The 26,765-nt window shown below is 41.5% G+C and overlaps 2 protein-coding genes and 1 long non-coding RNA gene across 11 annotated transcripts in view; 1 reads left to right on the forward strand and 2 right to left on the reverse strand.

The window, feature by feature from the left end:
• SLC25A18 (solute carrier family 25 member 18) overlaps positions 1-14,625 on the forward strand; it is a 42,170-nt gene extending 27,545 nt beyond the window's left edge. The window contains exons 2-10 of one of the 6 annotated variants that reach the window (XM_045588541.1): positions 2,642-2,860; positions 4,256-4,378; positions 4,580-4,635; positions 5,643-5,733; positions 10,136-10,254; positions 12,026-12,188; positions 13,308-13,462; positions 13,971-14,046; positions 14,468-14,625. In XM_045588541.1, the coding sequence (XP_045444497.1) occupies positions 2,841-2,860; positions 4,256-4,378; positions 4,580-4,635; positions 5,643-5,733; positions 10,136-10,254; positions 12,026-12,188; positions 13,308-13,462; positions 13,971-14,046; positions 14,468-14,609 (945 nt within the window). In that variant the 5' untranslated portion in view covers positions 2,642-2,840 and the 3' untranslated portion in view covers positions 14,610-14,625. Of the gene's footprint in view, positions 1-2,593; positions 2,861-4,255; positions 4,379-4,579; positions 4,636-5,642; positions 5,734-10,135; positions 10,255-12,025; positions 12,189-13,307; positions 13,463-13,970; positions 14,269-14,467 lie in introns of those variants that run through there. The other 5 variants (XM_036455640.2, XM_045588543.1, XM_045588542.1 and 2 more) reach the window with 5 other exon arrangements.
• Positions 14,626-16,592: 1,967 nt separating this feature from the next.
• Positions 16,593-26,765, reverse strand: part of ATP6V1E1 (ATPase H+ transporting V1 subunit E1) — a 53,694-nt gene continuing 43,521 nt past the window's right edge. For 3 of the 4 annotated variants that reach the window (XM_036455658.2, XM_036455656.2, XM_036455657.1), the window contains 6 exons: positions 25,187-25,276; positions 23,742-23,810; positions 21,151-21,245; positions 19,724-19,811; positions 17,151-17,715; positions 16,593-16,926 (listed from right to left, as the gene is read on the reverse strand). In XM_036455658.2, coding sequence (XP_036311551.1) covers positions 17,653-17,715; positions 19,724-19,811; positions 21,151-21,245; positions 23,742-23,810; positions 25,187-25,276 — 405 coding nt within the window. In that variant the 3' untranslated portion in view covers positions 16,593-16,926; positions 17,151-17,652. The remainder of the gene's footprint in view (positions 16,927-17,150; positions 17,716-19,723; positions 19,812-21,150; positions 21,246-23,741; positions 23,811-25,186; positions 25,277-26,765) is intronic. The other variant, XM_036455659.2, reaches the window with a different exon arrangement.
• On the reverse strand, positions 17,799-19,202 carry LOC123653236. The gene is made up of 2 exons (XR_006742912.1): positions 19,045-19,202; positions 17,799-18,798 (listed from the first exon to the last, which is right to left on the reverse strand). It is a non-coding gene; the product is annotated as an uncharacterized LOC123653236 (long non-coding RNA).

The raw sequence follows: 26,765 nt of genomic DNA on the forward strand, positions 1-26,765 counted from the left end.
ACAGTTTGAAGGGAGCCTGGAGAGAAGAGACTGCTCAGAACACAAGCCAGCCTCCATCAGAGCATCAGGATTCAGTGATCCCCTGTCTCTCTGGCTTGAACCAGGACCTCTCCTCAGGAGTTATAACAACTATTATAACTGTAGTTTTGACTTCCTGGCACTGTCCCTGGTGCTTTCCATGTGCATCAAGTACAAATCCATAGTCTTAATGCAGCTCAATCTTTCAATGGGGTCACAGGAAGTTCAAAAAACACATTTTAAGAGCCAAAGTGTAACTTCACAATATTTCAAGGGTTTTGGGGTTATCATTTATATATATATATTATTTTAAATAAATTTTTATTGTTTATATTATTACAAATGTTCCTTCCCCCCCAACCCCCCACCATTGCTCTCCTCCACCAGGTTCCCACCTCACCCTCTGCCCTTTCCCCACTCCCCATTGTCCTCATCCATAGGTGCACAGTTTATGTTCAGTCTCTTCCCACATCCCCCTCTCCCCTTTTCCCCAAGAATCGTCAGTTCACTTCCCTTCCATACCTCTGATTCTATTATATTCAACAGTTAATATTGTTGCTCAGATTTTTTTTTTTTTTAGTTTCCTTGGTTTTTAGATTCACTTGTTGATAGTTACGTATTTGTTGTTCATGATTTTTATCTTTATTTACTTTCTCTTCTGAAAGAACCCCCTTCAGCAATTCATATAATTCTGGTTTGGTGGTGATGAACTCCTTTAGCTTTTTTTTTTATTAGTGAAGCTCTTTATCTGACCTTTGAATCTGAGTGATAGCTTTGCTGGATAGATTATCTTTGGCTGTAGGTTCTTGCTATTCATCACCTTGAATATTTCTTGCCATTCCCGTCTGGCCTGCATGGTTTCTGTTGAGAAATCAGCTGACAATCGTATAGGTGCTCCTTTATAGGAGCTTTGCTCTTGCTGCTTTTAATATTCTCTCTTTGTCTTTTGCTCTTGGAATTTTAATTATGATTTGTGTTGGTGTGGTCCTCTTTGGATTCCTTTTGTTTGGAGTTCTGTGCGCTTCCTGGACTTGTAAGTCTAATTCTTTTACCAGGTGTGGGAAGTTTTCTGTCACTATTTCTTTCAGTATGTTTTCAATATCTTTCTCTCTCTCATCTTCTGGGACCCCCATAATTCTGATGTTGGTTAGCTTGAAGTTGTCCCAGAGGTTTCTTACATTATCTTCAATTTTCTGGATTCTCTTGCCTTCTATAATAGCTTCTGTGGAGGAGTGTCTTCTGGCTCTTTATGTTTCAAATCTTAGACTTGATTCTTGTAATCTTCCATTCTGTTTTTAAGACTCCGTATAATATTTTTTATTTCAGACAATGTATTCTTTATTTCTTGTTGATCCCTTATCATTTCTTGTTGATTTCTTATTAATTCTAGTTGATCTCTTTTCATATCCTCATAGGTCTTATCCATCTTTTCTAGGAAATTCTTGAAAAACCTTATAAGTGTAGATTTGAACTCTATATCCAGTCTCTTTTTGTCCTCAATTTCTTTTGTTTGTAATCTATTTCGTTGTCGCATTTCGCAGCTACAGATGGGGTGAGGTTTCAGGGTGGAGCCTACAGCCTTGGCTTCCGTCAGCCCCGCCCTATGCGGCTTCTGGGCCTCAGGGTCCTTCAGTACTCGTTTCAAGCGCCTCTGAGAAAAGGTGTCCTCGATTTTCGCCTGCTACCAAACAGTCTAGGCTTTCCCCCAATGAGCCCGATATTGGGGTTCAATTCAGTTGGAAGTGGGATTGGAGGTGGCGTTCAGAGCAGTCTGGAGCCCGTGTCTCCTTCCCGCCAGGGCAATTCCTCGGCACAGCCAACCGTCCCTTCTCTGCACGCAATGTGCGCGCCTCAGGGACCTCCTTTCGCCGCTCCCCTGGGGTTCCGCCTCACAGCCCAGCTCCCTCTGGATGAGCCTGGGTCCCCGGGGCCTGGCCTAGAACTGGGGTTCAGAGCAGTAAGAACTGGGGCCCAGCACAGTCGGAGCTTTTATCTCCTTCCCGCTAGGGAACGCCAGCCAGGCACTCAGCCTCCCTCCTCTCCGGCTCTGTTGTCTCCGCGCGCGCAGCGTGTCTCCGTACCTTACTTAGGCTTTTACAGTTCCTCTGTGCTTCCTTCTGGTTTTCCCCTTGCTTCTTGTTGTAGAATTTCCAGTCAGTCGACTTTCCTGTAGTTCTGGGTAATGTCCATTTTATATTTTAGTTGTATTTTATTGAAATTTTTGTGTGAGGCTGCGGCTAGGTGTTTACCTGGGCAGCCATCTTGGATCCTCCATTCTACCTCCATTTATATTTTTTTATCTCAAGTATTTTATTGTAGTTTTTGAACACTATGAGAGGTATTCTGAAACCACAGCAACTCTCTCTAAAATGCCTATTTCAGATCCCATCAGCTTCCCTCACCATTGCTCCATGCCGCTCTCCTAAACGCCTCCAGAATTCCTTCCCAGCCTTGGTTTGGGCCCATTATTCTTCCCTCTCATCATCTTCTGATCTCAATCCCCAAAGTTCAAAAGGTTTAGGAGGTGATCAACTTGACAGTACTAATACAAGAATAATGTTCTGTCCTACCACAAATGTGGCTCTCAAACCATGAGGTGAGTGTCAGTTTGATCACTTTATAGAGGAGCGGCTGAACCCGAGGAACTTGTGACTTGCTGGAACGGTGGCTCCAGCACTCTCCACCAACACCCCACTTTGCCAAGGTGAGTTAGAGTCAAGGATCCGGACACCACTTCTTCCACATCAGCCAACCATCTGCCCTGAGGAGTGAACAAGCAGCCTCTGTTCCAGGACCCACCAGAGTCTTCAGCCCCCTGAAGAATGTCCAAGCAGGATTTGAGGTAAAATCTGGCTAATATAACCCTCATCTCTGGGCTGAGATTAGGGAAAGAGCTGCTGTGGGGATAACACATCACTAAGCTTCCCTTCCATATTCCTAAAGTATTAGCTGAGTCCTGGGGAGCCCATTTCCTATATATAATACAAAAAAATTACTTATTTATAGATAAATATACTTAAATATAATTTGTAATTATTTGGTCTGCATCTCTCCAGCCTGCAAAATTTAAATCTATTATCTGCTCTTACCACTTCCAGGTAATCTACCTACAAATATTTTACTCATGCCCTAACCAGTTTGGCTCAGTGGATAGAGCGTCGGCCTGGGGACTAAACTAAAGGGTCCCAGGTTCAATCCCAGTCAAGGGCATATACCTTGGTTGCAGGCACATCTCCAATAGGTGGTGTGCAGGAGGCAACTGATTGATGTTTCTCTCTCATCAATGTTTCTAGCTCTCTATCCCTCTCTCTTCCTCTCTGTAAAATATCAATAAAATATATTAAAAAAATATTTTGCTCACATCTGCCTCTGGCCAGAAAGATAAGAAAATGTTACTAGGATCCATTTTCTATTTTCACAATTAAAAAAAAAATGAAAGGGACTTTTCTTTACTTTTGACTAGATAATATAAATTAACCCGGGTTATATCATGCTGACTAGAAACTCTCATATCAGAAAAGTGTGTTCTCTTATTAATAATAGCTATCATTTACCAAATGCATGAGCCAGTTGTACAGAGGGGAAAACAAAGGATCAGTGAAGTGAGATAATTTGCTTAACTAACAAAATAACCAGGATTCAAAATCAGTTCTGTGACCTTAAGTCTGAAATAAAAGTTCAGTGTGTTTGAAAATGTGTCCACATGTGGCCCTATGGATGTAGATAAGCCAGAGAACCTTGGGTGGAACTCTGAAGGGGATACTCTGAGCACCCTAGTGGGGCCCCAGGGGGCAGAGTTGGTACTCTGGCATCCTTCCCAGAAGCCTTGGCAGTGTCCTAGCTTTATGAACATCTCCCTGTGGGATTAGGGCAAGATGCTTCAGCCCTGGTGAGGGTAGTGCTCCTGAAGGAAGTGGCCATGCCCTCCGGGTCCTGGCCTCTAACTTGTGTCTGGAACAGAACTAGGTGAGGGAGGCATGACAAGTTGACCAGAAGGGTTGCTGGAGTAGGGGCAGTAGGCTGAGAAGAGGGATCCATGGATGCCTGTGGGGCTGAAGTCAATGGAGCTGCCATTCCTGTGCTTGCTCTGCTGTTTCTGCTTTCCTGCTGGCCTCCCTCCATTTCCCCATCCAGTCCTGGCTATGGGTAGCTCTCTGCAGCCAGCCTCCATCCATGCTCCTATGCCTGTGTTTCCCTCACTCACTCACTCTGTGCCTCCCTCCTTCCCATGGCCCAGTGTCACAGCAAAGGTCATCAATGGAGGCATAGCAGGGTTCCTGGGGGTGACCTGTGTGTTCCCCATTGACTTGGCCAAGACTCGACTTCAGAACCAGCATGGAAAAGATATCTACAAAGGAATGTAGGTATTTGTGAAGAAGCGGGTAAGAAGAGGGAGCTCCCAGAGGAGGGATGTAGGGAGTAAGATTAGGGTGTGAGGGAAGGAGGTGGAGGTGGTCAATTGGGGTGAGCCCAACAGGATTAGAGCATTGGGTGAAGGCAAGGGGGTTGTGGTACAGCCTCCTGTTCACTACTAATTTCCCTTTCTGGCCTCTCCTTCTAGGATAGATTGCCTGATGAAGACGGCGAGGGTAGAGGGCTTTCTGGGCATGTACCGAGGTAGGCTCATTCATTAGGTGTCCTGGGGGAGGCCTGGCTTGTGAGGCCAAGTGAGGACAGAGGGTATAGCAAAGGGGAATTAGATTTTTGTGAATTTATAAAACATTGGAAAGCAGCATTCTTTCTGCCCAGGGAACTCCTAGGATGGGCCTGGGCTACCAGGTGCTTTTGGACCACATGTTTCTTGGTAAACACAGTAGTTACAGTGAGGTTAGGGGAATGCCAATGAATACACTGAAGAGCCCAGGAGCCCTAGGTTTCATCCTGGCACAATTACTGCCTCACTGTGTGATGTTGGAGGCAAATGAACCCCCAAACACCCATTCTCCCCCCCGCCCCCGCCCCTCTCTCAGGCTGTCAAGGCATCCAACCACCAATAGCAAAAGAGGTAGAGGCTGACAAGGACAGAGAATGGAAAGGGTTTGAGCTCCTGGAAAGGAGTTACTGAGTGGCTCTTCCTTGACACGGCCAGTGCTGTCCCTGTTTATCCTGCAGTGTCCCTATCCAAGATGGCACAACTATGGTTATGCCTTGGAAAATTGATACAAAACTGGGGTTGAGAAGGAAGTGATATGATAGTACCCCTTAGGAACAAAGTAAAAAAAAATCTCTATGACCACAGAGATGCCAGTGGCAAACACAGCACAGAAATTAAAACCAATCTCTGTCACCCAGGGCCTTTTTATTGGGGATTAACTTGGGGAACTGTTTATTTAGCATCAGAGACAGGCAACATTAGCAAGGACAGATTTCCTAATAACTGCACCAATGAGTCCATAAAGGAAGTAAATACACTGAAAAAGGAAAATGTGGTGGGAAGATAGTGGAAGCAGGGAGATGAAAGGAAATTTATTTCAATAAGAAGCAGACAAACCCTCCTTGACCCCAGAGACCATGTTTACTTCAGAAACAACTTCTGAGAGGAGGTTATCTACATGAGTGGCATGTTCCTGGCACTGGTACCTCGGAGATGGCCTTACCTCTTCAGCTTTGTTGTTTACTTCCAGGAGCTGCAGTGAACCTCACCTTGGTCACTCCAGAGAAGGCCATTAAGTTGGCAGCCAATGACTTTTTCCGACAGTTGCTCATGGAAGATGGGTACGGCCAGGTGGGGGCTGGGGATGGAAATCCTTCACTGCATGTCTACTTTTTTTGGAAGATAGCAGGTAGAGGATTGCAACTCTGCCTCAGTTTACTTGTGTACATTTTTATAAATATGTATACACAAGTGGCTGAGGGTTAATGTGTTTTAGCAGATGAAAAGTAAAGGGAGAAAATGAGCTGGTATACTTTGGAAGTTCCAGATAGATAGATAGATAATAGATATACCATATAGAAAATATATACATCAACTACCGTAGCTGATGAATATTTTTGCAGTTTTGAGATATAATTGGCATTCAACACTGTATAAGTTTAAAGTGTACAGCATAATGACTTGACACACATATATTATGAAGTGATTACTGCAATGTTAATATCTAGCCCCTCATAAAGTTACAAATTTTTCCCTCTTGTGATGAGAACTCTTAGCAACCACAGAGCAGTGTTTAACTATAGTCATCATGTTGTACATTACATTCCCAGTACTTATTATAACTGAAAGTTTATGCCTTTTGATCACCTTCATTCAGTTCCTTTTTCCTCACTTCCATAACTAAAACTTTGATCTCTTTTGCTATGAGTTTGTTTTCAAGTTTTGGCTCTTGTAAATAATGCTGCAATGAACATGAGGGAACAGAGGTCTTAACAGTGATTTGTCCTTTTTGGATATATACCTAAAAATGGGATTGCTGAATCATATGGTAATTCTATTTTTAATTTTTTGAGGAAACTCCATACTATTTTCCATAATGGCTGCACCAGGCAATCCCATCAATACTGAGTGCACAATACTGAGGGTTTCTTTTTCTCCACATCTCGCCAACATTTATCATCTCATCTTTGTTATGACATTCTAACAGGTGTGAGGTGATGTCATTATGGCTTTGATTTACATTTTTCTGCTGATTAGCGATGTTGAACACTTTTCGTGTACCTGCTGGCCACTTAAATATATTCTTTGGGAAAATGTCTATCCATTTCTTATTGGATTATTTTTTAAATTATTGAGTTGTATAAGTTATTTTTTATTTTATTTTATTTATTTTTTAAAATAAATCTTTATTGTTCAGATTATTACAGGTGTTCCTACTCCCCCCCCCCCCCCCTTAGCTCCCTTCCACCTGATTCCTTACCCCCTCGCCTGTCTTCATCCATAGGTGTAAGATTTTTGTCCAGTCTCTTCCCGCACCCCTCAGAACCCTTTCCCCCTGTGAACTGTTAGTCCAACCCCTTTCTATGTCCCTGATTCTATTATACTCACCAGTCCATTTTGTTCTTCAGATTTTTTTTTTTAATTCTCTTGATTTTTAGATTCGCTTGTTGGTGCCATTTCCCCGAAAATAAGACAGTGTCTTATATTAATTTTTTCTCCCAAAGTTGCACTAGGTCTTATTTTCAGGGGATGTCTTATTTTTCCATGTGCTAGATCTTATTTTCAGAGGATGTCTTATTTTCGGGGAAACATGGTAGGTATGTATTTGATGCCTTTATGTTGTTTATAATTTTTTACCTTTACTTTTACCTTTTTCTTCTTCTTCCTCTTCTTAAAGAATACCCTTCAACTCCTTTAACTTTTTCTTGTCTGTGAAGCTCTTTATCTGACCTTCAATTCTGAATGATAGCTTTGCTGGGTAGAGTAATCTTGGTTGTAGGTTCTTGTTGTTCCTCATTTTGAATATTTCTTGCCACTCCCTTCTGGCTTGCATAGTTTCTGTTGAGAAATTAGCTGAGTCATATGGGTACTCCCTTGTAGGTAACTAGTTGTTTTTCTCTTGCTGCTTGTAAGATTTTCTCTTTATGTTTTGCTCTTGGCATTTTAATTATGATGTGTCTTGGTGTGTTCCTCTTTGGATTCCTCTTGTTTGGGGTTCTGTATGCTTCCTGAACTTGTAAGTCTATTTCTTTAACCAGGTAGGGAAAGATTTCTGTCATTTTTTTCAATAGGCCTGCTCGCTCTCCTCTGGCACATCAAAAATCCAGATGTTGGTATGCTTTCAGCTGCCCCAGAGGTTCCTTACACTGTCCTCACACTTTTGGATTCTTCTTTCTTTCTGCCTCTCTGGTTGGGTGATTTTTTCTTCCTTATATTCCAGAACTTTGGTTTGATTCTTGGGGCATGTTGATCTATAGCTGAGTTTCTGTATATTCTTTATTTCAGACTGTGTATGCTTAATTTCTGGCTGGTCCTTTTCCTTTTTTTTTTTTTTTTTTTTTTTTTTGGTATTCTCATTAAGGTCCTTGAAGGTCTCAACAAGCTTCTTGGAGGTCTCATCAAGTTTCTCAAAGGTTTTTAGAAGATTCTTGAGTAATCTTATAAATGTGATTCTGAACTCTGTGTTGTCTAATAGTTTACTCTCCTCCATCTCTCCCATTTGTGTCATGCTTCTGTGTCTCCTCATTTTGGCTGCCTCCCTGTGTTGATGGAGTGGCTTTGTGTGGTCGGTGACTTATAGGGGTCAGTAGCTCAGCTTCCCCAATCACCTGAGGTGGTCGCTTTTGGTATATCCCTTTGTGGGCTGAGTGTAATTAAGCCTTGATTGCTGTTGGTACACTGGGAGGAATTGACCTCCAGGCCAATTGTCTGTGAGGACCTGCTGTGTCTATAAAGGAAGAACTGCTGTGCTGGAGACACGCCTTGTTTCAGTGGGGCTTTGGTACTCACTGAGTTCGTCTCCCGAATGTGTCACTTATGGGTATGAGGGGTTGAAACTGAGCACTGAAACACTGCTTCTGGGTCTCCAATGGGGTGTAGCTCAGCTACTGTCTGAGGCCACCCTGCAGGAGCTACAGTGTGAACCACAGTCCTGTCCTCCTTGGATCTGTTTGCCCCAGGTTGCAAATTTGCTAAACTGCAACAGAGAGGGCCATTCATATGCAAAGTCCGCTGCTTGGAGCTTGGATGTGTTGTGAGGGGTGGGGTCTCAGGGCGGAGTTTCAGGGCATCGCTAGGCTGGGGCGTGGCCAACAGCAATGGCTGCCACCCGCTGCCTCTCCGATGGTGTCTCAGCATCTCCCCACATCTCGCACCAAGCACAGCAAACAATCTCAGCTCTGCAAGCCAGCCAGCCTCTCTTTCTGACCCGATGGCAGACAGTCTAGCCTCTCCCAGAAACTGGAGTTCAGAGAGATCGGAAGCTTGTCTCTTTTCGGGTTGAAGAAAGCACCGCCCTTCACCAGCCTGGATCTGCTGCCAGCCCTTATCACGTCCTTGCCCCCCTACCTCAGTTTTTCAGTGCTTGTGCTCTGGATTCTCCTCTTTCTCTTTCAGTCTAGATGTAGGGCTTCCTCTCAGCCAGATCTCATTTGGTTTTTGGGAGAAAGACATTTATTTTATAGTTTTGACTTGTTGTGCCCGGCAGCTGTTTAGGAGTATTTACCTTCACCGCCATCTTCATTCCTCTCCTGTATAAGTTCTTTAAATATTTTTAATATTAACCCATCAGATATATGATTAGCAAATATTTACTACCATTCTATAGATTGGTTTTTCATGTTGTTGCTATTTCCTTTGCTGTGTAACTTTTTAGTTTGATATAGTCCCATTAATTAATTTTTGCTTTTGTTGCTTATGCTTTAGGTTGATCTATTCTATATCAAGGAGCTTTTCCCCTCTTTCCTTCTAGTTTTATGATTTCAGATCTTACATTTAAGTCTTTAATCCATTTCAAATTAAATTTTATTTTGTAAGATAGGGCTCGTCTCATTTTTTTACATGTGAATATCCAGCTCTCCAAGCACCATTTATTGAAGACTATCTTTTTTCTATTGAATGTCCTTGGCTCCTTTGTTAGTTGAGTGTATATGCAGGGGCTCTTGATTCTGGGCTCGCTGTTCTGTTCCATTGATTATGAGTCTTTTTTATGCTTATAAATTTTTCTTAAAAATTATTTTTAGAGAAAGGGGGAGAGGGAAAAAACCCATTGATTTGTTGTTCCACTTATTTATCCATTCATTCGTTGATTCTTGTATGTGTCCTGACTGGGGTTCAAACCTACAACCTGGTGTATGGGGAAAACACTCTAACCAACTGAACTACCAGGGCTATGCTAATGATTTTTAAGTTTTCCTTGTGCCTTCCATCACCTTATTAATATTAAGAGATATTAAGAGATCAGGAACAATCAAGTTCCTGCAATGGGCATTTTCACTGTACTAGTTTCAACTTCTATGCAGGTGCTACCTCCCTGGCAGTCTGTTTTAAAATTAGTGTCATATCTTTAAGGAGACTGAGCCTGATGGCCAGGTAATTGTTTACTCAGTTGTGTAAGTGGCAGTTAAGGGGAACAAGGCTAAATACCATACATGGAAAGTTCCAACCACCAAGGGGGAATAGATGGCTAGGGTGGGATAAGAGGGCTGGCCTGTGACTGAAGGATGCCAACTCCTGGTCTCGTAGGATGCAGCGGAATCTGAAAATGGAGATGCTAGCTGGATGTGGAGCTGGAATGTGCCAGGTGGTGGTTACCTGTCCCATGGAAATGCTCAAGATTCAGCTGCAGGATGCTGGGCGCTTGGGTGAGCCCTATCCCAACTTCACGTGGAATCAATAAAGGCTATGATCAGAATAGATTTTTACACATCTGCACTCATTTGCTAGTCTGTGTGACCCAATCAGATTTCTAGGTTAGTAGGTCTTACTTTTATGTTACCATTCTAGATTTTAACACTTTCAGCTCTAGAACAAAGATCAGAACTGAGAATATTGATTTGGGAAGGACAGAGTCTTACCCTTCTACCTCTATCTTATTGCCTTAACATTTAAGCTTGATTTCCTAAATATCTTAAGAAATGTCAATGGCTTGCTCATGAACACTTCAGTAAATAGAAGCTCTATTATGATATATTATGCTATAGATGGTGCTTTAGTGGGAATGCATAAAAAGAACCACCTTTACCCTTTTGGTTTTCTCTGGAAGAGAAGTTTGGCCCTTTGCTAAATCCTGGTCCTCTCAAAAATTTAGAGTGGAATAGGTGCCAAAGCATATATTAAAAGCAATGATCGGCTGACTAATAGAAGGAGACTAACCCTGTTGGGGTGGGACAGAGGGTTTCTTCTCAGAGCTAAACCACAATATCTGAATTTAATAAGCCAACATGTCATGTGCCCAACAGAGCACCTGGCAAGGTCTTCAATAAATATGTGTTCCCTTTCCCTCCTCAATCCAACTATGTACATGTGCTGTGCTTTTCAGGTGGAGCAGTCCAGCCTAAAGCAAATAAAACTGCAGAAATACAGTTCAGGCACTGGAAAACCCTCACTGTTTTGCTTTGCAGAGTGAAAAGCTTTGTAATGTTTTGTTTTTCAACTTGGATAAGAAGTTTTAGTATTCCTAAAATATTTTAAAAGAAGAGAAAGCTAGGCTATGGGTGAATTAATTATGTGCAACCACATTTGAAATGTTCAAGGGAAAAAAAAAATTTAATATGTTCAAGGGAAAAAAAAAATTCCATTCTATTTATTAGAATTATTAGTTACAATCCTTACAAGTAGAATTATTTTCAACTAAAATGGGTTGACATCTCGAGAATCAAATTCTATAAAATGATGCAGGGAATAAAGGACGTGATCACCTAATCTTAGAATGGTAGAGAGAGGCTCTGATAAAGTCTGAATTTTTTTTCCCCTGTTGTATTTTTGAGACAGAGAGAGAGAGAAGAAAAGAGAAACATCAATGGGTTGCCTCCCACATGCACCCCAACTGGGGATCGAACCCTCAACCTGGGTATGCACTCTGACCAGGAATTGAATCCGTGGTGCAATCTTTCATTGCATGGGATTACGCTCCAACCAACTGAAGGAGATAGTGTTTTTTAAATCCTCATCCAAGGAGTGAGGATATTTTTTACCATTGATTTTTAGAGTGTGTGTGTATGGAAGGGGGGTGGGGGGGAAGGGGTGGATGTGGAAGACAAACAGAAATATCACATTGATTGGTTGCCTCCTACATGCTCCCTCATTTGGGGCAGGTACATGCCCTTGAACAGTAATCAAATCCTTGACCCTCTGGTGCACAGGCCGATGCTCTAACCACAGAGCACATGGACCTCAGTTGAAGGAGAATTTTTAAACAAACAATAAGAATTTGCTGCTTTGTATCAGGCAAAAGACATATGGGATTCTTACACCCCAAAGACCCAATAGGATGAAACTATGTAAATAGGTTCAGAGATGATTTAGAAATGAAAGACAAATTAAAAACACAGGAGGGAGCCATACACTTGCAAATGTTTTACAGTGCCTGTTGGGGCCTAGTTTGTGATGGGAAGTCTGTCCTTACCCTTTCAGCAGTGCATCATCATGGTTCGGCCTCAGCACCTTCCTCTAGGTCCTATACCATTGGATCAGCTTCCACACATAAGCATCCATCTGCCACCATCATTGCCTGGGAGCTGCTTCGAACCCAGGGCCTGGGTGGTCTCTATAAAGGTTTGGGTGCCACTCTCCTCAGGTAAGACTTTCTTCCCAAACTTGGGATAGAGGGCCATAAGGGAATAGGGAGATTGGACAGAGGGCCAGAGGGATTGCTACTTCAACATGACCGTTTTCAAATATCTCTATGCTTCATATTTTGTTCACAATTGAGCAGGATTACAGACTGGATATCTGAAAGACTACTTTTAGGCCCCTTCTCCAGTGGCCAGGTCCACACGCCTATTGGGTGTTCTATGGCCTAAAGGCATCTAGAATGTACTGTATACACAGGACTGTGGGTCATCTATTATATAAATAAATGAATGTATATAACCCCTTCATTTTATTGTGCTACTTGGCCAAAATATTTTTTTTAGAGAGAGTTCAGTTTAAAAATTTTATTTATTTATTTATTTATTTTAGAGATGCAGGGAGAAACATGAATTTATTTATACATTCATTGGTTGCTTTTTATATGTACCCTGCAGCCTGGCCAATGTGGCTCAATGGTTGAGCACTGACTATGAACCACGAGACGGTCTTGATTCCTAGTCAGGACACATGCCTGAGTTGCAGACTCAATCCCCAGGATGGGGTGTGCAGAAGGCAGACAATCAATGATTCTCTCTCTCACTGATTATTTTCTCTCCCTCTCCCTTCCTCTCTGAAATCAATAAAAATATATTTAAAAAACCAATACCCGCAGCCTTGGATATTGAGATGATTGTCTATCCAACTGAGCTAGCCGGCTAGGGTAGGGGTTAATTTTCTAGTCTCTGGGCAATAAATGAACTTTACCTTCCTGCCCATCCCTTCAACACTTACCTTATAGCTCTTCTCCAGCCACTTGCTCAGCTTAGTAACTCTTCCCTTAGCCTGCCTACCCACTTTTATAGAACATACCGCCAGTCTTTGAATCTGTAACTGGTTCCTCATTAAGCTGCAGGTGCTGGGAGGACAGAGGAAAGAATTGGGATGGTAGGGGAAGGCAAATCAAGCTGATGCTTTCACCACACATTGTCATGGGATGCCAGAGCAGGAATACGGAATTGTAGGCTTGTCTCTGACCTATCTATAGCTCATGGGCTTACTGTATGACCTTGGATAGAAGCCCCAGAGGGGCATGAAGCTCAGTGTTTTTCTTTATCTCCTACAGAGATATTCCCTTCTCCATCATCTACTTCCCTCTGTTTGCCAACCTCAACAACCTTGGTTTCAACGAACTTACTGGGAAAGCTTCCTTTGTTCATTCCTTTATGTCAGGCTGTGTTGCAGGTTCCATAGCGGCTGTCATAGTAACACCTCTGGATGGTAAGTGCCACAAATTAGTTACCTGTAGAGTCATTTATAGGATAAGTAGTAATACTTATAAAGACAAAATAGCCCCAACCTAAAAACTCTTGGCCACTGTCAGGTCCACCCACAGAACGTGGGGTCTAGTTCTTACCACTGACAAATCCCCTTGCTTTCTAGGTACTGATTTCACTAATTTTTGTCCCCCAATAGTTGTGAGCATCAACTATAAATATCACTGATTCTTTAAAATTGAAGGCTAAAGGCAGGGGCTGCACCCTATGAGACAATGCTTCCGCTATCTTTAGACAACAGACAGCTCCTCTAACACAGGTGGATCTTCCCATAGCATGAGTGAACTAAAGGATTGTGCCGTTTCAAATTCTTTCATTCATAAATGAGGCCCAAAAAGGGGAAGCTCAATTACATATCCCACAATGATAGAGATAACCTCAGGATCCAGTTTTATGTATGCTGGCTATATCAAAAGCAAAATGTTCCCTACTAATTTTAACTTACGTTTTAGTTTTGAAAACTCGAATCCAAACTCTCAAGAAAGGTCTGGTTGAGGACAACTACAGTGGGATCACTGACTGTGCCAGGTGAGAGCCCTGTATTCCTTTACAGATGTGGCTGGGACAGTTCCCTGTGTTGGTGTGCACCTAGACTCAAACTACAGAACAGTTTTATCACTATACATTGAAGTCTGTATTTCTTTGAATTCTGTTGCTTTCCTTTACCTCAACAAAAGCAGGCTGTACTTGGAGCTTTTTTCTTTGCATCCCTACAGTATCTTTCTCCCAGAAGTCTAGCAAGTTGAGCCAATTTTCCATGGACTGAACCCAACTGCTTAGTAACCAAACTGCATACACATATTGGGGGAGGCATGGCTCCCACAGTCCTGCAGAAAGTGACACCTGTCTTCAAAGAAAATATGTACAAAGGTTGGAGGAGAGGGTGTCACTGAGCACTGCTTGTTATGCTTCTGCTCATTCAGCTCACAGGGCTCTTCTTTCTCCCCAGGAAACTCTGGATTCAGGAGGGACCATCTGCCTTCATGAAAGGAGCAGGCTGCCGGGCCCTTGTCATAGCTCCTCTCTTTGGGATTGCCCAAGGTGTCTACTTCATTGGTATTGGAGAAAAGATCTTAAAATGTTTTGAATAAATATAGCTGGAACTCAGATCCCTTCACTGGCTTCCATCTCCCTACCCACCATGTAATTTGCCCTCTAATTTGCAGTGCCACCTTAGTCTCAGAAGAAACAACCTTATTCTAATAAGCAAGCTGGCTACAGCTCTATTCTGCCTCAGAAGCCCCTAACCATCTACCTTTCAACAAAAGTAGTACATATTTTGGTTGTATTAACTGTAGACCTTAACAGACAATAAAGACAGAAGAGTTGTTTCTACATTTTACATTTTATTTCACACTTCAAGCTCAGTATACTTGAGTCATTTGGAGGATTTAGACTTGTTATTCTGAGCTAAATAACTTATGGTTAGTCCTAGCACTCATTTTGGGCAAAAAGAATCAAAAGTTCAAGGGGACCATGTAAGTCCTCAAAGTCAGCACTTAGTTTAAAACCAACCAAATCCTTTAAAATTATGGATGGCTGAGGGATAAGGCCAATTGAAACCAAGAAGCCAGGGCAAAATCGGGGCAGCCATCCTGCCCCATCTCTCTGAAAAGCAGGCTCTTAAAGACCAACTAGAGGCCCGGTGCACAAATTCATGCACCAGTGGGGGCCCTCCATCTGGTCTACGAGATCAGGCTAAAGCTGCCTCTCGACATCTCCCAAGAGATCCTGGATTGTGAGAGGGTGCAAGCCAGGCCAAGGGACCCCACCAGTGCACAATCTGGGCTAGAGAGGGATGCGGGAGGTTGACCAGCCTAGGAAGGACTCCGAGAGGGCTCCAGGTAATGTCTGGTTTGTCCTGACCATCCAGACCACATCAGGAAGCTAACCTACAGGTCTGAGCATCTGCCCCTGGTGGTCAGTGCATGTCATAGCGACTGGTCAACTGTCTTCCCTCTGGTGGTCAGTGCACATCATAGTGAGTGATTGAGCGGCCACAGCATATTAGCATATTATGCTTTGATTGGTTGAACAACCAGTCAATGGGACACATAGCATTATTAGGCTTTTATTATATATACTAGAGGCCTGGTGCACAAAATTTGTGTATGGGGATGTGTGTCCCTCAGCTCAGCTTGCACCCTCTCCAATCTGGGACATCCCTCTCATAATCCAGGACTGCTGGCTCCCAATTGCTCGCCTAGGAGTGGTTAGGTCACCCCCTAACCACTCCCCTACCAGCCTGATTGCTCCTAACTGCCCTCCCCTGCAGGCCTGGTCAGCCCTAACTGCCCTTCCCTGCAGGCCTGGTCACCCATAAATGCCCTCCCCTCCAGGCCTAGCTCCTTCCAGTTGCCCTCTATGCTGGCCATCTTGTGTTGGAGTGATGGTCAATTTGCATCTTTTATTAGATAGGACAGAGGTCTGGTACATGGATGGGGGCCAGCTGGTTTGCCCTGAAGGGTGCCTTGGATTAGGGCGGGGGTTCCCTTGGGGTGTGGGGCAGCCTGGGTGATGGGCCTATGGTGGTTTGCAGGCTGGCCATGCCCCGCTGTGACCCAAGTGGAGGCCCTGGTATCTGGGATTTATTATTTTCTATAATTGAAACTTTGTAGCCTTGAGTGGTAGCCAGGGCTGGCCATGGCAGGTAGAAAGCTTGGCTTCCTTCATTGCTGGGTGCAACCCAAGCCTCCTGCTTGCTCCGTGGCTGCCACCATATTTGCTGGGTTAATTTGCACTATTTGCTCCTGATTGGCTGGTGGGCGTGGCTTGTGAGCATAGCAGAGGTATGGTCAATTTGCATGTTTTCCTTTTATTAGATAGGATGATGTCCATGGAACACTGAAATAAAGTTGAACTAGTTATAATCTCATCTTATAATTAGCAAAGGAAGTAGATAGACTGCAATGAATAGTCTGTCTTCTACCTTTCTGTGTCCATTTCAAAACTGGCATGAAAATGAGTGGGAGGAAGAAAAGTGTTTGTTTAGGCCTAACACACAGTTAAATGCTCCCCCTCACCCTTCAACTTCCCCGCCCCCCCCCGCCCCCCCCCCCCCACACTTTAGTTGCTTTTTGACATTGCCAAAGCTAATAAAAAACTATTTCCTCAATTAAGCTGTTAAGCCCTCTAGAGGACAGATAATACTAAACAACCTTATGTGTAAGTGTGAAAGACTGTAAGGGGCTGAATGGAACATAACAGGAACAGTTCTGAGTAAGGATCTAGTAAAAATGAGCAGAAAGTGCCAGAGGACCCAGGGAGGGTTAATGGATTCAAGTACTGACAGCTGTCAACCAGAATATGCTACTGAAATTTGGACAATGGTGTCTTTTTTAGATAATTACACTTTGAAACTGCACACTTTGAGTGTCCTGCATAATAAGTTACAATTAAATTCACTTACTTTTTTTTTTTTTTTTAATATATTTTATTGATTTTTTACAGAGAGGAAGAGAGAGGGACAGAGAGTTAGAAACATCGACGAATCACTGATCAGCTGCCTCTTGCACACACCCTACTGGGGATGTGCCCGCAACCAAGGTACATGCCCTTGACCGGAATCGAATCCAGGACCTTTCAGTCCACAGGTCAATGCTCTATCCACTGGGCCAAACCGGTTTCAGCACATTTTTTGTTTTAATTAATAAAGCATGATGGCTTAGATTTGAAATCGCATTTACAGATAAGAAGCATTTCAAAGCCCAAACAGGTAACAGTGAAGCTACTACTGCTGGAAGGAATGTATGCCCCTTTAAGCTTAAAGAGCAGAGAGTTACCAGCAGAGCACACCATAAACATAACTTATAGACTAGAAACTAGAAGCAGAGGAAGAACACAAGTTTGGGTACAGTCCATGCAACCACCACCTGATTTCTTCACCTTCATGCTGCAGAACCAACTGAAAGTTGTGTTACTTTTAGATAAGCTAGAGGTAGGCTTCCTGATCATATTAAATGAAACTTTCTCCCATTGTTAACAATTAGGCTAAGGGCATTAGTATAGAAGGATATCCAAGAGTAAATATAGTGTATTAGAATAGCAAAGAAAAAGCTACATAGATCATTTTGTTTGTTCAGATATCAGAAACTTTTACATCATTACAGTGCAGGAATTCCATTTCCCAAAGGCTTAGTCCAAAAACTTCCTGTTGGCATTTGCACCAAACAAGGCTCCTCGTACTTCTGGCATCATCTGTAAAGAAATGAGATCTTTAATAAATAAGTGTTGTCAATTGGAGAACTTGGAAAGAACTGTACATCTTTTTAAATTAAAAAAAAATTTTAATGAACTTATTGAGGTGCCATTGGTTAATAAAATTATATAGGTTTTAAGTACACAATTCTATATTATCTGAATACTGTACTGTGTGTTCACCACCCAAAGCAAAATCTCCTACCATCATCATTAACACAGATGACAAGTCATGAAACTCTAAATAGCTGGGAAGAAAATCACAAAGCTAAAAGCATCAAATCTGTTCTTTAGTTATCCAAAGCACTATCACAGAATCCTCAGTGAGAAATTTAACCAATAAAAAATTTTGGGTTAAGACTAACTGCTTTAAAGGAGACAAAGAAGAGGAAAAAGCCTAAAAAACTAAATGTGGCCTGGCTAGTGTCACTCAATTGGTTGAGCATCATCATGTGCACCAAAAGTAGAAAGTTCAATTCCTGGTTACAGCACATATCCAGGTTGTGGGTTCAATCCTTGGTTAGGGTGAATGCAGGAGGCTACTGATTGATGCTTCTCTCTCTCTAAAATCAATAAAAACATTAAAAACAAAACAAAAAACTAAAGGCATTACTGTCTATGGCTTCTGTTATGTTGTGATGGAAGAAGAGCCTATTAACAGTTGCATATCATCATAATATTCTGTATCACCTACATTCTTTATTTCAAAAAATATTTATTGAATGTATATGTATCAAGCAGAAAAGATACAATGCAAGCCGTGATGAGGTACTTGCTATTGCAACTGAAAATCCTTAGGATTTAACCTCAAACGTCTAAGGCTGTGTGTTGAACAGAGTAGGCCTAGCCACATGTGGTTACTGTGTGTTTGAAATGTGGCTAGTGCATAAAGGAACTGAATTTTAATTTTACTCAAATATCCATTTGTAGTGAGTGGCTACTCTATTTGGTAACAAAGCTGTATGGTTTAAATGAAAGAAGATGACATACTCAACATCAAAGTGCTTAGCTATAAGACAGGTTAGCAGTAGACTACCACTACTGGAAGATGCTCAGCACATTGAAATAATTGAAATTTCCTGCCTTGCCCTAGCAGGTTTGGCTCAGTGGATAGAGCGGTGGATAGAACGTCAGCCTAGACCGAGGGGTCCCAGGTTCGATTCTGGTCAAAGCATGTACCTTGGTTGCGGGCACATCCCCAGTAGGGGGTATGCAGGAGGCAGATGATCGATGTTTTTCTCTCATCTATGTTTCTAACTCTCTATCTCCCTTCCTCTCCTGTAAAAAATCAATAAAATATATTTTTAAAAAAGAAAAAAAACTTCCTACCTTGTTTGCAAAAAAATTTATTTGTGCAAACATGGAAATACTTGAAGACCCAATAGCCCCATAGCAATTTCTTTAAACAAATATTTACTTTAGTTGCCATAATTCTTGCTAGAGAAACAACTGGTCAGCATCTCTACTTGCAGTAAATGTATACATTATTACAGCGTTTTTCAACCGCTGTTCCGCGGCACATTAGTGTGCCGCGAGATGTTGCCTGGTGTGCCGTAGGTGCAGACAAGACAAGAATTTTATAATTTTTCACTATTTTGTTTACTTAATATTTCATAATAAAGTAATTATAAAATACTTTCTTTGTGTTTATTTGATTCCTATTCAAGAGAATTACTTTATATATAGTCAATATAGGCACAGAGTTAAATTTTTTAACATTTTCTAATGGTGGTGTGCCTCGTGATTTTTTTCATGAAACAAGTGTGCCTTTGCCCAAAAAAGGTTGAAAAACACTGCATTATTACTCTTACATAAACAAAACCCTTTTTCTAACACCAAATCCTTCCTCAGATAAATGGTACTGACTCAGTAAATGCTTCATACCATACTTTTTAAGAAAATGTAAAAAAATAAGAATAGAAAGTAACAAATCCCAAATACCAGTGAATGGATGTGTTCTCTGTATCACTTCAAAGAAACAGACCAACAGAAGTATTCCCACACTCACCTGCTGAGCTATGAGATCCAGTCGGCTTTCTAGGGTATTGGAAACTTTTATTTTACGATCCCCATTATAGATCTCAACTCCACCAGCTCTACAAAGAACAGGGGAAATAATTTTTATAGATTTGAGGAAGATAGAAAAGTTTTGGGGTATGGAGTGTCTAAATACTACAACAGGCCAGGCTGGTATGGCTAGTGGTTGACCATTATGAACCAGAAGGTCAGGGTTTGATTTCTGGTTGGGGAACATGCTCAGGTTGTGTGCTTTATCTCCAGTGTGGGCATGCAGGAGGCAACCAATCATGATTCTTTCCCTCTCTGAAATCATGTCTCTCTCCCTCTCTGTAATCAATAAAAATAACTATATAAAAGCTGAAGCGACCAAATGACTGGTTGACTGGTTGCTATGACAAGCACTGACCACCACAGGACAGATGCTCAACGCACATTATCAGGCTCCCTCCTGTCTAGATCGGGCCTGTGGGGATTGGGCCAAAACCAGCTATCCAACCTCCCTTGAAGGGTCCCAGATTGTAAGAGGACACAGGCCAGGCCAAGGGACTCTCCACTAGTGCACAAATTCATTCACCAGGCCTCTAGTATTTTAAACAAACAAACAAACAAACAAACAAACAAACAAATAAATACTGTAAGGAGCTAATAAACCTAAGTGATAAGCTTGAAATAAATTTAAAAGCTTCTTAGGATTTAAGATATGGATGTTGATAAATGTCATTTACCAAGTGACTGCTATGTGCCAATTTGATTTTCTTAAAATAGCACCGAATTTAATTATAAAACCCAGCAAATCAGGAGGAGGAGGATTTAATCCTAGTTTACAAATTAACAGATAATGAATCCTTATATGCATATTTCCTGGAGGCCCCATCCTGCTAATTACCAGGGGTGTTAATAAGGCAAAGCTGTGTGTCAGATAAAAGATACCATTGTTAACCTTGTACCAACTCCTTAGAAAGTCCCACCTCTAGCCATACCTCACTTTTATCATTCCATTCCTCAGTTTCTCAGCACTTAACAGGCAAAGGGAAAAAGGGTCAAATTTTATTACACAGAGCCTCAGGGAATGAAATTCTTCTGCTACACCAAAATTTTACTTTTATAAAAAAATATTAAATAAGCAGGCTATGACACAAAGGGTGGGTAAGGTTTTGCAAAGTTTCTTTGGTAAATTTTAATGGACCATGACCTTATTATTATTTTCTTTCTTCATCTTCCCTCCCAGTTACTGTCTACCTGGCTAATGTCTACCTGGGAAGAACCAGAGCAGAGTACTAATAGGAAAAGACAGCCACACTTTTATCCTTACGGCAAAGAGTGTCTTGACAAAAACTCCCTTTACAACAGGCCTAGCATAAAAGCCATTCTCCTAGCGAATGAAAGCCAGATATTAAAAACAGAAATACTCCTTACATTTCCTCAGGTAGGTAGACCTCCTGATCAATTTGGACATCAACATCTTTATTGGTGGCGATTTTGTACATAGGGATTGCTTTTTGCACTGCAGCCTGGAAAAGCAGAAAATGACAGGTTTTAGCAGAAATTTCCCCGCCCCTCAAAATAAAAATAGAAATCTACAAACTATACAAGCAGCTATATATTTCAGGTAAGAGAACAGATGAATGACTAACAGAATATAAAATAGTACGACTATAGAAAACAGTGTGGCAATTCCTCAAAAAATGTAACATAGAGTTACTATATGATCCAACAATTCTACATCTGGGTATATACAAATAAGTAAAATGGTTGCACAAAATGGTTGCACAAAAATTCATGTACTTACTGTAATTAAAGCAACTGTACATTTAAAATGGTTAGTTTTTTTGTTATGTACTTTTTACCAATTTTATAAAAAAAAAGCTTACTGGGGGGGACGGGACAGATTAAAGTGAATTTTTAACTCCTATACTGCAATTATGTGATAAAACATAATCAGTGGAAAGTCCTTTGAGCAATACTGTACACACTATACAAATGTAAATGACATTTTCTTTGAAGGAACTTTAAAATTTTTCTCTGATAATATTACCAGTTTAGCAGATTTATGCATATATTCTACTCTTCCCTGCTTCTCAAATCTAATATAGCACCACTTTGGAGAAATACTCATGACACTGGATGTTAATACTTATTTAGTTTCAAGAAGAAATTTGCTTAACACCTAGCATTATCATTGTGTCATCCAAAAATGGCCAGTTGGCAGTTGGACCTGCTTCAATAGCAAGATTATCACCATAGTGAATTTTGATGAGTTTTCCTCTCTGTTGTAGAAGTTCATAAATAAGGCTGTTAGAACAACATGGATCCAAGTTACTGACACGGTTTATAAACTAGAACCATAATTTACTAATTTATCATGGAAACTAAGGGGAATGAATACCAAGTAATCTGGCTGGTACATTTTTTTCTCTAGGAGAAAAGGTATTTGGAGAGACAAATTATAGTAAGAATGAAAATATAGCCGAGACCGGTTTGGTTCAATGAATAGAGCGTCAGCTTGGGGACTGAAAGGTCCTGGGTTCGATTCCGGTCAAGGGCATGTACCTTGGTTGTGGGCATATCCCCAGTAGGGGGTGTGCAAGAGGCAACTGGTCGATGATTCTCTCTCTCATCGATGTTTCTAGCTCTCTATCTCTCTCCCTTCCTCTCTGTACAAAATCAATTAAAAGATATTTAAAAAAAAAAGAATGAAAATATATCATCCGATAGAATAAGGAGGTAATATGCAAATTGACCATCATTCTAACACACAAGATGGTCGCCCCCATGTGGACACAAGATAGGCAGCAGGGGAGGGCAGTTGGAAGCAACAAGGTCGTTAGGGGAGGGCTGTTAGGGGCAACCAGGCTGGCAAGGGAGAAAAGTTGAGGTGACCGGGCCAGCAGGGGAGGGCAGTTGGGGGCAACCAGGCCTGCAGAGGAGGTTAGTTAGGGGCGACCAGGCCTGCAGGGGAGGGCAGTTGGAGGTGACCAGACCAGCAGGGAAGGGCAGAGAGGGGTGACCAGGCTGGCAAAGGAGGGCAGTTAGGGGTGACCGGGCCAGCAGGGAAGGGCAGTTGGGGGTAACCAGGCCTGCAGGGGAGGGCAGTTAGGGATGACCAGGCCGGCAGGGGAGCAGTTAGGCATTGATCAGGCTGGCAGGGAGTGGTTAGGGGGTGATCAAACTGGCAGGCAGGCAGGCGAACGGTTAGAAGCCAGCAGCCCTGGATTGTGAGAGGGATCTCAGATTGAAGAGGGTGCAGGCTGGACTGAGGGACACCCCCCCACCTGTGTACAAATTTTGTGCACCAGGCCTTTAGTGTATTATAAATGTATTTATAAGAAATGTGATTGCTAAGAGACTAAGTGAAATCAAGCTACATTAAAGAATTTTAATCTGATAACACAGAATCATAGCTAGGGGAGTCCATTCTATGACTTGTGGTTTAACAGCCACAGGCTCCTTCACCACAGAGGGTCAACCTACTACTACAACCTACGTACATGTCATGGGGCCAGCAGGTCACCCTTCAGACCAGGGAATCTTCTTTCTTGGAAAGGGCATGGATGAGCACCTTAATATTTGCCCTTGGGATTACAGCTATGTTTACACTGCTGATCAACCTCTTTTCTGGTAGCCACCTTCTTTCTCTAGGTATAGGAATGTAATAGGTTAGAGCCACACCTTGTTAGTCTGAGAGCAGTTGCCACTTTAAGATAGTGTTAACTATGTTTGCTCAGTTCTACTAGGTGCTGCCTCTATTGTTGCATTTTCAAAAGATTACGATATTCAGAAGTCTCCAAAAAGGGGGAGGATACTAATTCAAATGGCAATGTGACCTCTTTAAGAAATTGAAAGCTGAGGTCACTTAAATGAATATCTACAATTTGTTAAAACTCCTCTAATCCCCATGGTTGAGCTGACATCTAAAGATCAGACACTCAGAAACTTAGGATGCATTTCATTCCTAAGTTACTTATCTTTAAAAAAAAGAGAATTGTTTCTTTCTCTAAGCTCTTTACCTTTACCAGAGGGAAATCCTGTTTCCGGCAACAAACAATCATCCGGGGCTCCAATAACTGGTACAAACCCTATGACACAATCAGATGCAATTATTAAGGAATAAATAGAATGTTTTTATGATTCTTCCACCTAGTTTTGAAAAGAATGTCCCCTTGTAAATTTCCCTAAAAGACAGCGCATAATATGAGAACAAGGAAACATGATCTTGTTATCACAAACCAAAAAATATACCCATTGCTCAGCTGACAGAAACAAAATTCATATGGGAGTCTTATCTTACATCAACTAAGCTGAAGACAAATATTATTGGCATAAGTAAATAAGAATTCACAGTCAAGCAGTATAGAGTTAAAATGTATACAGTCTTTGGGCTGAACCTCAATATCAAAAGCAAATATTAATGATAAAATCAAATTAGGAAAACTAATTTAAAGCTTTAAAGGTTAAAGCTGAAGCCCAGCCAGTGTGGCTCAATGGCTGAGCATTGACCTATGAACTAGGAGGTCATAGCTCGATTCCCGGTCAGGCACATGCCCTCGTTGTGTGCTGGATTCCAATGTGGGGCATGCAGGAGGCAGCCAATCAATAATACTCTCTCATTATTGATATTTCTATCCCTCTCTCCCTTTCCCTTCCTCTCTAAAATCAATAAAAATGTATTTTCAAAAAAATAAGTTAAAGCTGAAGATTGCAAGCAAATTTAACCCTTGAGTTATGTAAAAAATTAAAAATATAAAAGAGTGGCAAACCTGGAAGTCTTACTCAACCTGACAGACATTACTGTCTTCTCATGCAGTATACATCTCCTTGTATACATTTCCTTGTCTCTATTAGACAAGGAAAAGAGCAAACGGAAAAAAGCTAAGCCCTAGCCGGTTTGGCTCAGTGGATAGAGCGTCCGCCTGCAGACTTGAAAGGTCCAGGTTCGATTCCGGTCAAGGGCATATACCTTGGTTGCAAGCACATCCCCAGTAGAGGGTGTGCAGGAGACAGCTGATCAATGTTTTTAACTCTCTATCCCTCTTCCTTCCTCTCGGTAAAAAATCAATAAAATATATATATTTTTTAATTATTATTTTTAAAAATATATCAATATTTTATTGATTTTTTACAGAGAAGGAGAGAGATAGAGAGCTAGAAACGTCGATGAGAGAGAAACATCGACCAGCTGCCTCTTGCACACCCCCTACTGGGGATGTGCCCGCAACCAATGTACATGTCCTTGGCCGGAATTGAACCCGGGACCTTTCAGTCCGCAGACCGATGCTCTACCGCTGAGCCAAACCGGTTTTGGCAATAAAATATATATTAAAAAAAGAAAAGAAAAGAAAAGAAAAAAGCTAAGATGAGAAAAGAAGAAAAAAATAGCTGGCCTCTAATATATTTTGTCAATTTTTTAAGAATTATGGTTATCAACTGTAATAGATCTGGCCTATAAGGGTACCTGGAGGACCAGTCCATCCAGCAGCACTTGGTATCTAGTTGTATCTTTTACCACCTTGCCGAGTCTCTGTTTTGCTTCATTTAGTAGGTCCTACAATGAGTGGAAAAGAAAGAAGTTATCTATACGTGAGGCTGATACTAGCTCATATGCTTGCTTTAGTTTATTGCTGTGCTTCCATTCAACACATTCTCTGGGATATATGATAAACCAGGTGCTGTCCTAAGTACATTGATACAAAGAAGCACAAAGCAACATCATGGCTCCCAGGGAGGTCACACTCTAGCTAACCCAGAATAACCCATATTATTCATCAGTTCAGAAACCTACACAACTGACTAACATGGAAAGAATTATATGATACAGATTTGAAAAGCTATTAAGAGTTATACAAGATGATTCTATTTTTTTATTTAAAGAAAAATATAGGTAACATCTGGATGGAGATGTTACCAATGAGTTATCTGCAATAATTCCCTGCTTACCTCTAAAAGGCTAAATGCAAAAAATAAATAAATAATAAATAATAATAATAATTAAAAAATAAATAAAATAAAAGGCTAGATGCCCAACAATTTTAATATTCTTTATGCTAGTTTGAAAGGTAAATTATGATCAATAATGTTACAAATCACTAATATACTAGTGACATTCTTTGATTCTAAATTTAAACAACTTTCTTATTATACTCTGGTTCTCCATGCAGCTTTTCCAAGGAGATGTGTAAATTTCTACAGTTGGTGTGTCAGCATACACATCAGCCTTTTATGAATTTGCCATGGCAAACTGTCCACTTGAACCTAGCTGCCTTTAAGAAGTCTGAAATAACAGAATTCTGGACTTGGAAAGCAGAAAACCAAAAGTTATGATGTCAACCTCAAAATCGTGTCTACTTGGGTCCTGTCTAGTTTGAAGAGTTAGCAGACATCCCTCAAAGACATTTCTATCTCATCTCAACACATATTTTGTGTTAGGCATAATTTTTATCATTTTACTTAGGCTATCTAATTTAATTTTAAATAAGCTTTCAGGTATGCTTTTTCCATTGTACAGAAAACTAGAGGACCGATGCACAAAATTTGTGCACTGGGGAGAGAATGGGGCATCCTTCAGCCCGGCCTGTGCCCTCTCACAGTCCAGGAGCTCTTGGGGGATGCCCAACTGATAGTGGGCCTAAGTAGGCAATCAGATATCCTTAGCACTGTTGCAGAGGCGGGAGAGGCTCCTACCGCTGCCCTTGAACTTGCCAACTGTGAGCCCAGCTCAGGGCTTCTGGCTGAGTGGTGCTCCCCTTGTGGGATCACACGGACCACCAGGGAGCAGCTCCTGCATTGAGCGCCTTCCCCCTGGTGGTCAGTGCATGTCATAGCAACTGGGTTGTTTGGCCATTCGGTCAATTTGCATATTAGCCTTTCATTATATAGGATGGAGTGTAAGACATTCAAACTTCAAAGGAATTCCAAAGCTTTTAAACCTAGAAAGCATCTGAGTAGGGAAGGAAAAAGGATGAACAGCAGAGAAAAATAACTAAAAGACTGCAAAGAGAGCAAACTTGGTAGCAAAACATCTTGCCTATTTTCTT

The sequence above is a fragment of the Pipistrellus kuhlii genome, unplaced genomic scaffold, assembly GCF_014108245.1.
Source record: "Pipistrellus kuhlii isolate mPipKuh1 unplaced genomic scaffold, mPipKuh1.p scaffold_m20_p_3, whole genome shotgun sequence".
Classification (NCBI taxonomy): domain Eukaryota; kingdom Metazoa; phylum Chordata; class Mammalia; order Chiroptera; family Vespertilionidae; genus Pipistrellus; species Pipistrellus kuhlii.